Raw genomic sequence first — 17,916 nt, 5'->3', positions numbered from 1 at the left:
ATTTATTTTATATTGACTAAATGTATAACAATTACATTAATGATAATATTTAACTTTTTTATAATTTATAATTCAATTTGTGATAATTATTTTGTTTTAAATATAGTTTTATTGTTTTTTTGTGTAAAAGCAATTTAACACAAGTGAAAATATTTTAATTAATAATTATTATTAAAATAAATTATAGTTGAATTATTAGATTTCTAGATTACCGGTAAATATAGCTTTAATTTAAGTTTAATTTAAGTTTAATTTAAGTTTAATTTAAGTTTAATTTAAGTTTAATTTAATATTTACAATTTAATGTAAACAAAATTAAATATCAAACATATTTGAAATTATTAAGTTCGGTATAAAATTTAAATTAAACAAAAAACTAAATTAACATTAAATGGTAATAAAATAAACTATTTATTAATGACATCAAAATCTACTCGACTCTGAACCTCATTATCCGATTGAGTGGTCTGTTTCTGCAACCAATCCATCCTTTGATTAACTAAAACTCGCAAAAGATTTGCCATTCTTTCCAAAATCGGATCATTTATTCGTTGCAAATCAGAAAAGTGTTGAACAACTGGTGATGACATCTCGTCACTGCGTTTTCCATGTCCTCCAAGACATGAGTGACCATATTGTTGACATTTTTTGCCTTAAAAATATAGAAAAAAGTTTTTTAATCTTTTTATTAAATAGTATTATTAACTAAAAATATATATATATTCAACAAATTTAGTACCATTTGCTTCAGTCATGTGATTCGTTATAGAAAATAAAGCAATTATAACACAGATTAGTGGCAATGAAATGATATTACAATTATAATTCATGGCTTAAATGATAAAACAGTTACTCCAAGTTAGAAAACTTTGTAATATTAAACATTGAATATTATAAATCTTTTTTGGTATTAGCTTTTATATGTCTTCGATATAATAAAGTGTAGGCTTTTATGCAAATATCTAAAGTTATTATTAAATATTCATTAAGATATTGGATAACAGGTTAAAGCTATCGATCATAGTTTAGATTTCATAACAATAATAATGATTTAACAAATTATACATTATATCTGTTATTATATGTTTGTTATATTCTAATATAAAAATAATATGTTTAGCAAACTAAGTCAATATTAGTTATTTATTTGCAATCAATTTTATTAATTTTATTAATGTGTATCAAACAAATCAATAGTTACTATATTTATAGTTAATAGTTACGGGTTAAATTGACCAAGTATAACTAAATATTGGTTTATCTATTATAATCTTATATTAATTCTTAAATGTACAATATATTTATAAATATTAATGATTTATGTTATTTTTATATAAATATTTTAATATAAGCAAAATATTTGAAAAAATTAATACATTTTTAAAATAAATTAAAATAAATATAATTTTAACTGTGATTCTCGATAATTTAATACTTAAATACAATACAATACTCAATATTTTATCATTAGTAGCTATCATTTATCATTTATAATATAGATATACAGTAGTATAGATTCTATACTATACTATATATAACTATTATATATGTGATAAATAACTTATTTTATAGTTTACTTGACTAAACATTGCATTGTATAGTATTTTTGAAGTAAACTTTCAGTATTTTACAATTAGTAGTTACTGTACAATGTTGAAGTATGTAGCATGGACATTTTAAGTTAAATTTACTTACTATTTAATGAATTAAATCAAGTTAATTACAAACTCTATAAAATAGATTTTTTGTGTGAATTATTAGACAAAAATGATTATTTATTCTAAACTATTTAAATATATTATAATACTGTAATTATATATTGATAATAATAAATAACAAATATTTCTATAAATAAATATCGAGATATAAATATAAATTAATTTGTTTTATGAAGTCGTTCATAAAATTACCACCAAATCTATAAGTTAATATATCGAAAAATGGTTAAATAATTAATTTTAATTTGTCTAAAATTACATTTTAAAAAGTATTTTTTGTTGTAACATCACTATACTTTGTTAATACACTATTAATAATACTATTTATAATATATAAATGTTAATTCTCTTGTATTGTAAAAATTGATGATTTAATTGTTATTTACAATAATTAAATGTTTTGCATATTCTTTATGATTTAATTTTTTATAAATCACTTTAAAAATTAGAATTTATTTAAAATTACTAAATAAGTTAGTCTATAAATATAGTACCAAATAATACTGTATAGCAATAAATGTTTGATTGTATGGGAGATATCAAACAATAATAAAATACATTATTCCAAAATTAATTTTAATTTTAATATTATTTAAATATTATATACAGATATAGCAATTGCTATTAGTTCTGAAGTCAGTATTTTATTAGGATTTTTGTTTACAATTAGTTAAAGTAGTTATTCAATGACAGAATAAACTGATCATTCTTTTCCTCCAACTATTAAAAGCTTTAAATAAAAGATATTTTATATTTGATAACAAAAATCTTTGAATTCTAGATTTAAAATCAACTCATGATCTCATGATTCTTCTTCTATTACTTTTTGTATATAAAGTTTTGGTACTTTTTATTTTAGATAATAATATTTTGTTTTATTTGACTAACAATAAGCGCACAATCATACCAACACTTTCATACCAACAATTGTATAGTTTATTATACGATTGATGACATCATGTAATTTCTAACACATAGACAGTAATACTATTTTTTCAATGTTTTGTTTTCAAAGTGTTGGTTTCATTGTGCGCTTAATGTAACAGATAAATTATATAAATAAATATATATTGAATGAAATTGTTTCTATACTTCAAAATAGTTTAATTAACGTTATGTAAGCAAAAAGTCTGAATTATATAATATCATCTGAAATACCTTTGATATGATCTTAAAATATAATAATTGGTTTTTTGTTTGCATTTTATTAAAAAATAAATTATCGCCAAAAAAATTGTGATTAAAACACATACCGGTGCACATCACCTAAAACTTATTACACCAATGCATAGGTAACTAAAATCAACAATTTTTTGGCGATAATTTATTTTTTAATAAAATGCAAACAAAAAACCAATTATTATATTTTAAGATCATATCAAAGGTATTTCAGATGATATTATATGAATGAATAAAATTCAGACTTTTTGCTTACATAACGTTAATTAAACTATTTTGAAGTTTAAAAACAAGAAGAGAGAAACAATATATGAAAAACTATTTAAATTTATTTAATGTTATATTGATATCAAAGCACATAATTATAAAATATTTTAAAATTTCACTTACAATTGATATCAAGGGTCACCCGAAACTCAGGTCTTTAAGCGGACAGATATATGTTTCGACACCAATACAAGTGTCACATATTCAGTGATTATATAACTGTTAATAAACTAACAGTTTTTGTCTACTTTTTTGGTATGTTTGGGATGTTTTGAGAGGACTTATAATATTACAGGATATGTAATGTTTATATAAATAATATAAATTTATATTACAATTAAATTGCAATATAAAATTTTTTAATTAATTGATTTAAAATAAACAATAATATCATATAAATATCATATAAATTAATATAATCTAAAATATAAATATACTTAATTACTATTAAATGATATCATTTTTGTTATCACAATTAGAATAAAACTATAATATTTACACAATAAATATAAATAAACAATATTTTACCAGTTTTTAGATATTTTAATAATAAAAAATCCAAAATAAATTAATAACAAATGTTTATAAAAAATACATACTATAACATACATTTAAATTTTAAATATATAGATCATTCAATTAATTATAAAATATCAGTAATAAGAGCATTAGTTCACAGAGCTATATCATATACATTAGTAATACAGCATATTTATTAAAAAACTGAACTAGATTATATTTATAATATAATAATTAAAAATAATTACCCATCTACTTTAATCAAAAATTATAATAGATAAATACTAATATATTTTATTAAATATTTTCAATTTTCAAATAAATATTTTTTGATGCACTAGTTATGACTGACAAATGTTTATAAATTAATATAACAAAATCATTGGAGAAGTATTGCTTAGAATCAATATTTTGTTATTAAATTAAGATAATTTAGCTGTAATTATATTGAAAGACTGATTTAATTATAAAATCCATTTTCAATAATACAACTCATTTATACATTTAATAAAACAATATCTATCAATAGTTTGAATAATTCAGTTTTAAAAAATGGTTTATTTAAGTGAAATTTATAATTTAAATAATAAATTTATTGCAATAAACAGATTTTTTGCTTATATTTTTTTTTATTAAATTACAAAAATCTAACTGTGTATCGGATTTTTATAAAGTTTAAGTTTGTTTTAGTAATGTTATCAAATTTTAGACTAATTTAACAAAAATGTTTAACATAAGTCAACTACTAATTTTGAATTAAATAATAATTATTGAATTAATTAAAATTGATAGAGTATTATAAATTTACTTTATATAACTCAGAAATTATTACAAATACTGTTACTTAAAATATACGTACCGGTATATTAAGACAATTAATCTTAAATAAAACAATTATTGTTAAAAAACGAATTAATTTTTTTATTTAATTTCTAATCCACAATAATCTAATAATAAGTATAATGTAACAAAATCTAATGATTTAATTATATAAATAATGAATTTTAAATTGCTATAAACAATGTGTACAATTTAAATTTATAAATAACTAAATACAAATTTAACTAATATTTTACATAATATAATTACAAAAACACATAAAATTTACAAATAAATAAAATCAAAATAATGATTTAAATTTCCACCACCAAAAATTAAAAATATGTAATATATTAATAATATAACGCTATAAGATTGCAATAAATTATTGCACAACTAAAATGTTAATCAAATTTTACATTTAAATGTATAGTAAAATTCAAGAGAGGAACACTTTATAAATCACAGTATTTGTATAATAATAATAATAATGATTATAATAATGATATAATAATAAAAATAAAATAGCATTTTAAATGACAACTATTCATTTTACATATACAGTTATATACAGTGTATACAAATATCTCACAAATAAAATTCATGTAATTTTATACGTTTGCCTAAATTTTAAGACATTTAGAAATAGTGTAATGTTATCATACAGTATAATATTTTAACTAAATTACAATCATTTTTAAAAAATAAATTATTACATTATTTAAATATGAGATATTTTACAGTATATACTGTATAATATACGGTATATAAAAGCAATAAATATTCAGCTCTTTATTAAATGTAAAATATATCAAATCATATCAAATAAAATAATTAAATATAACTCTTAATCATATAATTTACTAAAGTATGATATCTAATGACAAATCAAACTCTAATTCAAAATTTCTTTGACTGAAAATTGTTTTGATGAAAATGAAAGCTCATTATTGTTTGTTGTATTTTGTTGTCCACTCTTATCGCAACTGTTGGCCGATTCGGATGTCTCGTGAAATTTGAGAATATGGTCGTCGAGTAGAGTTTGTGTCGCAAATCCAAGCGAACAAAGAGGACATATATTAGCGCTTCTTAAGGCATGTGATCGGGTCTTACAATGACGGTTCAGATCTGATTGTGTCACACCGTTATAGTTACAGATCTGACATAAATATTGTTTAATACCTGTTTATAATATCAATATATAAATAATTAGTAAACTTAATAATTATTAATCAACCGGTAATTATCATCACTGACCCGCGTGTCTCATCATATGAACTTTAAGCTGACTATTGGTGCGACTCTGATATTCACAAAAATCACATTTAAATGGTCGCACGTCTTCATGAAAATTCATGTGACGATTGAGATCTGAAAGCGAACAAAACGTTTTGTTACAATAACTACATGGATATAAAAGTTTGCCGTCGGGACCCATCAGTGGACGACATGCCTCTTGTCGTTTAACTGGCTTTTCCACCACTCCTAACCTAATCAATCAATTTCATACTTATTATTATTATTATTACAATATTTACATTCAATTTATAATACCTTGGATTATAAGACGAAAAGAATGCTCCGTGACATTGAAGTTTAGTCTCCAAAAAGTCATTTGGATTAATATCTGGTTCTTCATTATCAGCCATTAATACTGACTCTTCTTTATCTTCTTCATTTTCATCATTATCTTCTACTTCTTGTTCATAGTTCTCTTGTTTTATTTTATTAATTTTCTCTTCAATATTCATCACTTTGTTCTCTTCTCCTGAAAGACAATCAGAATCACTAGAAAACTCTTGGGTTTTAATAATCTTTTTTAAAGGTTTTCCTTTTCGTCTTCTCTTTGATGGATTCAAATTAATCATTTGAGTCGTATCTGCTTTACAATCGGACAACTTATCGCAAATTTCTTTCGTGTCTTTATTACTATTGTTATTAAGTTTGTCTTCAATTTCTTCCCATTCTTTAATTATGTTTACATTTTCCTCTTCAGTCATCTCTTTGTCTGTCTGTCTATTAATATGTTCATCGCCTATATATTGTTTATCTTCGCTCATTACCTCTTCATTGTCTTCCATAACACTAACACTTTCATTAGCATTCAATATCTTCAGCGCAACCTTTTTTAAATTAGTCGCTACTTTTTGCTGACTATTATTACCATTACTATTACTATTACTATTACTAGAGATAGTAGTAGTATTGCTACCATTATTGCCATTATTCTTGTCTTTTCTATTCCTCTTCAATAACTCCCTTCCACTGCCATCGCTATGAAAACGGATTATATGATGTCTGAGATTCCTTTTTTCACTGAAACCGCGGCCACACGTCTTACAAATACACGGTTTAAACCCTGTGTGAACTCTTTCGTGTCTGTGAACTGAAAATATCCGATCAAACGTTTTGTCACAAAATCGACACTTGAACTGTCCCGGAGATGTTTCTTCAATATCACCCATTGTTTGTGGAAACTTTTGAGACAACTCTATAATATTTTGGTCGACATTACAAGTATGTGGTGGTGATAGTGATTGTTGTTGTTGTTGATGCTTATGTTGTTGTTGCTTATGATGTTGTGTTAACAGATCTTTGTTACGTCTAATTTGTTGTTGTTTTGTCTGTAAAATAAACTTTTTGTGTGATCTGTAATTGTTTTTCATATGCTTTAGTTCACTATTATCTTTATCTTTATCTCTATAATTAATATTTCTATTCTTAACAAAAATGTTATTATTGTTGCTCTCAAACGATTCATTTGTCGACATATTATGTCCTCCAAAGTCTGTATTGCTATTGCTGTGCATTAATGATACCAAACTTGGATTCATAAGATGATTACCATTAGTCTCGTTTTGATCCATTGCTTTATGAAGCTGTTCGTGAAGAGTCAATTCACTTCTCCATTTGAAATTAGCCCCACATTTATCACAAGTAAACTCTTTGCTTGTATTCAAATGACTGGTCTGCAGGTGCAACACAATTGGCTCTAAGCTCGGAAAAGCAAACCCGCAGAGACAGCACTTGTACAACACATAACTCTGCTCAGTAACGGGATGTATGCCCTCTAACATTGTTATCAATAGTTTTTCATTTTTAATTTCAATACTTCGTGAACCCAAATTAAACGGAGGCGCACCAAACGCCAAATCCATGTGTCCATCACTGACAATCATATTATTTTGATGGTCACTCTCATTATTCTTCACATTATTGTGTCCATCAACCGTTTTATTGTTATTATTATCATCTTCATCACCGATCTTGTCATTCAAACTGTTATCATCAATCGACTCATTCATACATTTGTCACTTATATTATCATCTCTTAAATCACAATCTTTAGACATTTGTTTTTCAGTTAATATATCACTATTTTCTTTGATATTCTTATCTGAATTTAAACACTTATTATTATTATTATTATTATCATTATTATTAAATAATTTTATATTACTATTATTTGTTTCAGTAATTTTATTACAATTTCTTTGATTTATTAAAATATTATTAATGTTGTTATTATTATCATTATTATTATTAATAGTATTAGTAATATTAATACTGTTATTATTATTATTATTATTATTATTATTATTATTATGGTATGACTTGATGTGAAAGTTTAATGAGTGCTCGTATTTAAATCCTTTACCACAGGCCAGACATACAAAAGGATGTTGAGTCATATGTCTCATCAAATGTGCCTTTAGGTCGACTTCTGTGGCAAATGTCTTATGACAGGAACTACATGGAAATGCATTGGTATTCAGCGATTCACTCCTACTCTTGTCCTCGCTTTTCGTTGGTAAACATTCTTTCTTTATTTCAGATGATTTCTTCAATGGTATATCAACTAAGTGTTCACTATTTGCAATCAAATGTTTTGACTTTTGTTTTTTTGATGACATAAATAGTCCGTGAATTTGATTTACATTAAACCCATCTGTCAGTGATTGATATGAAATAAAACAAAAACAATAATAACTGATAAATATTATGATAAATCATCTTTAAATACATACATTTAAGACTCTCCAATGTATTCATATCTAATGAATGGCGTAACATATGGCTTTCCAATTCATTTTGATCACCACTTATTTGCCCACAAATTAAACATATATTTTGACTTAAACTACTTGTCCGACTCATTAAATTATTTTCATTTGATTTACCACTTCTGTATATAATAATAATAATTTAAAACAATTACAATAACCTTATTTCAAATCTCAACTCTATTTGTATCAAACACTAACCCGAAAGCTGTATTCATGTCAATCAAGTGAGACATCGCAGTGGCCGCTGATATGGCCGATACTGTCATTGGGTTATCCAATAACCTTAAGTGTTGACTCATTGATAACAACGATGACATACTACTTGGTGCAGGTATTAAGGCATGAGTTGAATCCAATGATACCGAACCCGTTGAAAGATTATCACTTTTGCCTCTTTTTAAACACTTTGCAACCGATAAATCCAATTCATGACTTTCTGTCTCTAAAGCTGTCATTCTTTCCATTAGATGTCTTCATATGTCTTAATACATCCTTATCTACCTATCTATCTATCTTTCATATCAATGTGTCTTCTTTTTCTTCTATCTTATATATCATATGTTGTTAATCATCTAATCATTAACCAAACAAACAATCAAATAAATGTTATAATTGTTATATTTATTATCACAATATTCCTATACTATACTAATGTTCTAATGTATTGATAATATTGCCAACAAATTCAATATAAATTTATTTATTATCAAATGTATGCTTTTGTAGTCAAACATTATTCAATAGACAAGTAATAGCAAAGAGGAAGTGATGCCTTCAATGTTGTAATTAATGCTCACAAGTCAGCACTGGTAGTACAATAGTGGTAACCGGTGTGTCACTTGCTTTATACATTCAATTATATAATAGCAATGGTTTCTATCCTCTCATCGGTAATAAACTCTTAATGCATGATATCATGTGAACGCAGAGCTATAGACCGTGCCATCCATACCAGCCTTTCCTTTACAACTGACACAACCGACACTACCATTCCTACTATAAACTCGTGCCAAAAGCAACTCAAGGATAGAATCAAAGAATGAATGAATCAAAGAGAGAAAAAACAAAGACTAAGAGTCTGAGAGTGACATCAAATGCATTGCAATTACTATTTGCCAGACATTGGGTTCACATGTAATGCATTTTTAGTGACCATTATCTCAATACAAATGCAATTCAAATCAATTTCAAGAGTCACTCAAAATTGCAAAAGTTTTGCACATTTTCACAAATGCGTGCTTTCATTGCATTCAAAGCACACCTGCATTGCTATCAATACATTACAATAGCTGAAGGACTGGTAGTGAACCTGTCGTGACATGAGATATGAAACGAGTGTTTAAAACACGCACTCATATAGTCTATACCTCTATAGTCTGTATTAGAGTTAGGGTTGTCTATAGTCTCGACTCAAGCATTACTGACTAATAATAATAATAATAATAATAATAAGCTTTTCTCGTATTTATTGCTTTTATCATTCGTTTGCTGAGAACGTGCTTTCAGTCAATGCGAGTATATATATAGTATACGGTATATACATATAATATTGTGTGTGTGTGTGTGTGTGTGTGTATGTGACTGTGTGTGTGAATACAGTGAGACAAGTGTTATAAAATGAGGACATATTATTAAACTGAGTCTCTCGTTATTTGGTCGACTCGTAGACATAAATGCTTACAATATCTCTATCTTATAGCACATATAGCCTAAGCCTATGACTTGACCAACACTTACAGTCACTTTCAGACACTATTTGTTTCTATAGATTTTCGGCACTAATATTGCAATACAATACTCAATAAACAAACATTTCATACATAGTATGACAGACACTACTGTACTACCGATTCACCCAAACATAGGCCAACTCCACCTTCCAATAGATAATCGACACTTAAATACAACCTATTCATGCATGACTGGCCCCATAAACTAGCTATTGGACACCTGTGCCCTTATATCAGTGCTCATACATTGGTATGCCTGGTCATCCCACTTATACACCTGCTATTGACACTACTGTCGTTACACTAGTGGCATATGATTGCCATTGTTTGCTACAACTGGGGTCACCAAAGTGTCAAAATATATAAACATAATATAATATATATAAAGTTTAGATCATTAAAACAAAATATCATTAATTCATTAACATTATTATCAATATTAAACAATATATCATATCATACTCTATATGCATATCATATTAATATACATTTTTAAAACTATTTTTATATTAATACCCACTATAATGACAAATATTTATTATTTATTTTTATTAATTACTATATAATTAATATTAACAAATCACTATTTGTCTAATTTATCATATCATATGATATTACACAGTATATTGTAAAATATATTTCATTATAATTACTATTATTATTATTATTATTATTATTATTATTATTATTATTATTATTATTATTATTACTACTACTACTACTACTACTACTTTAATCAATTAATTATAATAATAATACTAAATATTATTGAATAATTCAATAATCAATTGCTATTTCAATGTTTATATAATACTGTATTATATGTTAATATCGCAACTCTTCATTCAATAACCAATTGGACTAACCTTTCATACACTTGTCGTGTCTTACAAACCATTCAATTACTTCCTCATCCATGTCTTCACGTCGATGACAATATTACTATCACTATAACTCATGTCTTCATATATCTTGATTGATGACAATTAAATCGGTTTACAATTAATTGATGACACGTTTAGCTCACAATTGGACAGACAGTCAAACATTGATACAAACAAACACTCAATACATTACATTCAATGTCTATAATGAATGTTATGTTTATAGTTAATATACAGTATATACACACTATACTATACACAGTACAGTACAGTATATTTATAAAAACTATTTGAAAACTATTTATTTACTATTTGTATCTATGGTAACCAAATATGGATGAATTATACTAATAAAGCGGATAACAGTTGGCGACACTCTATACTAATGGTGTAAACATTAATAACGTTATTAAACACACAATTAAATTAAATTTTAGTCAATATTTAATTAATAATTATTTATTTTAAGATTAATAAATATATTTTACATTAAAATTAAATTTGTTTACATTTTTCTAATTGTATTACAAAACTAAAAGTATTACAAATGAATAATTCATTAAAAATACATTGAATGTAATGTATTGAGTGTTTGTTTGTATCAATGTTTGACTGTCTGTCCAATTGTGAGCTAAACGTGTCATCAATTAATTGTAAACCGATTTAATTGTCATCAATCAAGATATATGAAGACATGAGTTATAGTGATAGTAATATTGTCATCGACGTGAAGACATGGATGAGGAAGTAATTGAATGGTTTGTAAGACACGACAAGTGTATGAAAGGTTAGTCCAATTGGTTATTGAATGAAGAGTTGCGATATTAACATATAATACAGTATTATATAAACATTGAAATAGCAATTGATTATTGAATTATTCAATAATATTTAGTATTATTATTATAATTAATTGATTAAAGTAGTAGTAGTAGTAGTAGTAGTAATAATAATAATAATAATAATAATAATAATAATAATAATAATAATAATAATAATAGTAATTATAATGAAATATATTTTACAATATACTGTGTAATATCATATGATATGATAAATTAGACAAATAGTGATTTGTTAATATTAATTATATAGTAATTAATAAAAATAAATAATAAATATTTGTCATTATAGTGGGTATTAATATAAAAATAGTTTTAAAAATGTATATTAATATGATATGCATATAGAGTATGATATGATATATTGTTTAATATTGATAATAATGTTAATGAATTAATGATATTTTGTTTTAATGATCTAAACTTTATATATATTATATTATGTTTATATATTTTGACACTTTGGTGACCCCAGTTGTAGCAAACAATGGCAATCATATGCCACTAGTGTAACGACAGTAGTGTCAATAGCAGGTGTATAAGTGGGATGACCAGGCATACCAATGTATGAGCACTGATATAAGGGCACAGGTGTCCAATAGCTAGTTTATGGGGCCAGTCATGCATGAATAGGTTGTATTTAAGTGTCGATTATCTATTGGAAGGTGGAGTTGGCCTATGTTTGGGTGAATCGGTAGTACAGTAGTGTCTGTCATACTATGTATGAAATGTTTGTTTATTGAGTATTGTATTGCAATATTAGTGCCGAAAATCTATAGAAACAAATAGTGTCTGAAAGTGACTGTAAGTGTTGGTCAAGTCATAGGCTTAGGCTATATGTGCTATAAGATAGAGATATTGTAAGCATTTATGTCTACGAGTCGACCAAATAACGAGAGACTCAGTTTAATAATATGTCCTCATTTTATAACACTTGTCTCACTGTATTCACACACACAGTCACATACACACACACACACACACACACACAATATTATATGTATATACCGTATACTATATATATACTCGCATTGACTGAAAGCACGTTCTCAGCAAACGAATGATAAAAGCAATAAATACGAGAAAAGCTTATTATTATTATTATTATTATTATTAGTCAGTAATGCTTGAGTCGAGACTATAGACAACCCTAACTCTAATACAGACTATAGAGGTATAGACTATATGAGTGCGTGTTTTAAACACTCGTTTCATATCTCATGTCACGACAGGTTCACTACCAGTCCTTCAGCTATTGTAATGTATTGATAGCAATGCAGGTGTGCTTTGAATGCAATGAAAGCACGCATTTGTGAAAATGTGCAAAACTTTTGCAATTTTGAGTGACTCTTGAAATTGATTTGAATTGCATTTGTATTGAGATAATGGTCACTAAAAATGCATTACATGTGAACCCAATGTCTGGCAAATAGTAATTGCAATGCATTTGATGTCACTCTCAGACTCTTAGTCTTTGTTTTTTCTCTCTTTGATTCATTCATTCTTTGATTCTATCCTTGAGTTGCTTTTGGCACGAGTTTATAGTAGGAATGGTAGTGTCGGTTGTGTCAGTTGTAAAGGAAAGGCTGGTATGGATGGCACGGTCTATAGCTCTGCGTTCACATGATATCATGCATTAAGAGTTTATTACCGATGAGAGGATAGAAACCATTGCTATTATATAATTGAATGTATAAAGCAAGTGACACACCGGTTACCACTATTGTACTACCAGTGCTGACTTGTGAGCATTAATTACAACATTGAAGGCATCACTTCCTCTTTGCTATTACTTGTCTATTGAATAATGTTTGACTACAAAAGCATACATTTGATAATAAATAAATTTATATTGAATTTGTTGGCAATATTATCAATACATTAGAACATTAGTATAGTATAGGAATATTGTGATAATAAATATAACAATTATAACATTTATTTGATTGTTTGTTTGGTTAATGATTAGATGATTAACAACATATGATATATAAGATAGAAGAAAAAGAAGACACATTGATATGAAAGATAGATAGATAGGTAGATAAGGATGTATTAAGACATATGAAGACATCTAATGGAAAGAATGACAGCTTTAGAGACAGAAAGTCATGAATTGGATTTATCGGTTGCAAAGTGTTTAAAAAGAGGCAAAAGTGATAATCTTTCAACGGGTTCGGTATCATTGGATTCAACTCATGCCTTAATACCTGCACCAAGTAGTATGTCATCGTTGTTATCAATGAGTCAACACTTAAGGTTATTGGATAACCCAATGACAGTATCGGCCATATCAGCGGCCACTGCGATGTCTCACTTGATTGACATGAATACAGCTTTCGGGTTAGTGTTTGATACAAATAGAGTTGAGATTTGAAATAAGGTTATTGTAATTGTTTTAAATTATTATTATTATATACAGAAGTGGTAAATCAAATGAAAATAATTTAATGAGTCGGACAAGTAGTTTAAGTCAAAATATATGTTTAATTTGTGGGCAAATAAGTGGTGATCAAAATGAATTGGAAAGCCATATGTTACGCCATTCATTAGATATGAATACATTGGAGAGTCTTAAATGTATGTATTTAAAGATGATTTATCATAATATTTATCAGTTATTATTGTTTTTGTTTTATTTCATATCAATCACTGACAGATGGGTTTAATGTAAATCAAATTCACGGACTATTTATGTCATCAAAAAAACAAAAGTCAAAACATTTGATTGCAAATAGTGAACACTTAGTTGATATACCATTGAAGAAATCATCTGAAATAAAGAAAGAATGTTTACCAACGAAAAGCGAGGACAAGAGTAGGAGTGAATCGCTGAATACCAATGCATTTCCATGTAGTTCCTGTCATAAGACATTTGCCACAGAAGTCGACCTAAAGGCACATTTGATGAGACATATGACTCAACATCCTTTTGTATGTCTGGCCTGTGGTAAAGGATTTAAATACGAGCACTCATTAAACTTTCACATCAAGTCATACCATAATAATAATAATAATAATAATAATAATAATAATAACAGTATTAATATTACTAATACTATTAATAATAATAATGATAATAATAACAACATTAATAATATTTTAATAAATCAAAGAAATTGTAATAAAATTACTGAAACAAATAATAGTAATATAAAATTATTTAATAATAATGATAATAATAATAATAATAATAAGTGTTTAAATTCAGATAAGAATATCAAAGAAAATAGTGATATATTAACTGAAAAACAAATGTCTAAAGATTGTGATTTAAGAGATGATAATATAAGTGACAAATGTATGAATGAGTCGATTGATGATAACAGTTTGAATGACAAGATCGGTGATGAAGATGATAATAATAACAATAAAACGGTTGATGGACACAATAATGTGAAGAATAATGAGAGTGACCATCAAAATAATATGATTGTCAGTGATGGACACATGGATTTGGCGTTTGGTGCGCCTCCGTTTAATTTGGGTTCACGAAGTATTGAAATTAAAAATGAAAAACTATTGATAACAATGTTAGAGGGCATACATCCCGTTACTGAGCAGAGTTATGTGTTGTACAAGTGCTGTCTCTGCGGGTTTGCTTTTCCGAGCTTAGAGCCAATTGTGTTGCACCTGCAGACCAGTCATTTGAATACAAGCAAAGAGTTTACTTGTGATAAATGTGGGGCTAATTTCAAATGGAGAAGTGAATTGACTCTTCACGAACAGCTTCATAAAGCAATGGATCAAAACGAGACTAATGGTAATCATCTTATGAATCCAAGTTTGGTATCATTAATGCACAGCAATAGCAATACAGACTTTGGAGGACATAATATGTCGACAAATGAATCGTTTGAGAGCAACAATAATAACATTTTTGTTAAGAATAGAAATATTAATTATAGAGATAAAGATAAAGATAATAGTGAACTAAAGCATATGAAAAACAATTACAGATCACACAAAAAGTTTATTTTACAGACAAAACAACAACAAATTAGACGTAACAAAGATCTGTTAACACAACATCATAAGCAACAACAACATAAGCATCAACAACAACAACAATCACTATCACCACCACATACTTGTAATGTCGACCAAAATATTATAGAGTTGTCTCAAAAGTTTCCACAAACAATGGGTGATATTGAAGAAACATCTCCGGGACAGTTCAAGTGTCGATTTTGTGACAAAACGTTTGATCGGATATTTTCAGTTCACAGACACGAAAGAGTTCACACAGGGTTTAAACCGTGTATTTGTAAGACGTGTGGCCGCGGTTTCAGTGAAAAAAGGAATCTCAGACATCATATAATCCGTTTTCATAGCGATGGCAGTGGAAGGGAGTTATTGAAGAGGAATAGAAAAGACAAGAATAATGGCAATAATGGTAGCAATACTACTACTATCTCTAGTAATAGTAATAGTAATAGTAATGGTAATAATAGTCAGCAAAAAGTAGCGACTAATTTAAAAAAGGTTGCGCTGAAGATATTGAATGCTAATGAAAGTGTTAGTGTTATGGAAGACAATGAAGAGGTAATGAGCGAAGATAAACAATATATAGGCGATGAACATATTAATAGACAGACAGACAAAGAGATGACTGAAGAGGAAAATGTAAACATAATTAAAGAATGGGAAGAAATTGAAGACAAACTTAATAACAATAGTAATAAAGACACGAAAGAAATTTGCGATAAGTTGTCCGATTGTAAAGCAGATACGACTCAAATGATTAATTTGAATCCATCAAAGAGAAGACGAAAAGGAAAACCTTTAAAAAAGATTATTAAAACCCAAGAGTTTTCTAGTGATTCTGATTGTCTTTCAGGAGAAGAGAACAAAGTGATGAATATTGAAGAGAAAATTAATAAAATAAAACAAGAGAACTATGAACAAGAAGTAGAAGATAATGATGAAAATGAAGAAGATAAAGAAGAGTCAGTATTAATGGCTGATAATGAAGAACCAGATATTAATCCAAATGACTTTTTGGAGACTAAACTTCAATGTCACGGAGCATTCTTTTCGTCTTATAATCCAAGGTATTATAAATTGAATGTAAATATTGTAATAATAATAATAATAAGTATGAAATTGATTGATTAGGTTAGGAGTGGTGGAAAAGCCAGTTAAACGACAAGAGGCATGTCGTCCACTGATGGGTCCCGACGGCAAACTTTTATATCCATGTAGTTATTGTAACAAAACGTTTTGTTCGCTTTCAGATCTCAATCGTCACATGAATTTTCATGAAGACGTGCGACCATTTAAATGTGATTTTTGTGAATATCAGAGTCGCACCAATAGTCAGCTTAAAGTTCATATGATGAGACACGCGGGTCAGTGATGATAATTACCGGTTGATTAATAATTATTAAGTTTACTAATTATTTATATATTGATATTATAAACAGGTATTAAACAATATTTATGTCAGATCTGTAACTATAACGGTGTGACACAATCAGATCTGAACCGTCATTGTAAGACCCGATCACATGCCTTAAGAAGCGCTAATATATGTCCTCTTTGTTCGCTTGGATTTGCGACACAAACTCTACTCGACGACCATATTCTCAAATTTCACGAGACATCCGAATCGGCCAACAGTTGCGATAAGAGTGGACAACAAAATACAACAAACAATAATGAGCTTTCATTTTCATCAAAACAATTTTCAGTCAAAGAAATTTTGAATTAGAGTTTGATTTGTCATTAGATATCATACTTTAGTAAATTATATGATTAAGAGTTATATTTAATTATTTTATTTGATATGATTTGATATATTTTACATTTAATAAAGAGCTGAATATTTATTGCTTTTATATACCGTATATTATACAGTATATACTGTAAAATATCTCATATTTAAATAA

The 17,916-nt window shown here is 26.8% G+C and overlaps 2 protein-coding genes across 2 annotated transcripts; one reads left to right on the top strand and one right to left on the bottom strand.

Moving 5' to 3' along the window:
- Nucleotides 1–5,247: 5,247 nt before the first annotated feature.
- Nucleotides 5,248–11,016, bottom strand: LOC128960283 (zinc finger protein 91-like; the record flags this gene model as incomplete). The annotated part of the gene is made up of 7 exons (XM_054306355.1): nt 5,248–5,684; nt 5,760–5,992; nt 6,057–7,963; nt 8,177–8,451; nt 8,531–8,604; nt 8,768–8,973; nt 10,960–11,016. Coding segments are annotated over 7 exons (3,039 nt in total), but the record flags the coding sequence as incomplete, so codon positions are not given.
- A 742-nt stretch (nt 11,017–11,758) lies between these two features.
- Nucleotides 11,759–17,886, top strand: LOC128960281 (zinc finger protein 91-like). The gene is made up of 7 exons (XM_054306354.1): nt 11,759–11,970; nt 13,995–14,368; nt 14,448–14,605; nt 14,685–15,070; nt 15,224–17,079; nt 17,144–17,376; nt 17,452–17,886. The coding sequence occupies exons 2-7, from the start codon at nt 14,103–14,105 to the stop codon at nt 17,736–17,738; spliced, it is 3,186 nt and encodes a 1,061-aa protein (XP_054162329.1). The 5' UTR covers nt 11,759–11,970; nt 13,995–14,102; the 3' UTR covers nt 17,739–17,886.
- Nucleotides 17,887–17,916: the final 30 nt, after the last annotated feature.

This window comes from Oppia nitens, unplaced genomic scaffold (genome assembly GCF_028296485.1).
Source record: "Oppia nitens isolate AA-2021 unplaced genomic scaffold, nextdenovo-longstitch-racon4-pilon3 scaffold4_pilon_pilon_pilon, whole genome shotgun sequence".
NCBI classification, from domain to species: domain Eukaryota; kingdom Metazoa; phylum Arthropoda; class Arachnida; order Sarcoptiformes; family Oppiidae; genus Oppia; species Oppia nitens.
The sequence above is the reverse complement of the archived record's forward strand: the minus strand, read 5'-3'. Positions and strand labels throughout refer to the sequence as shown.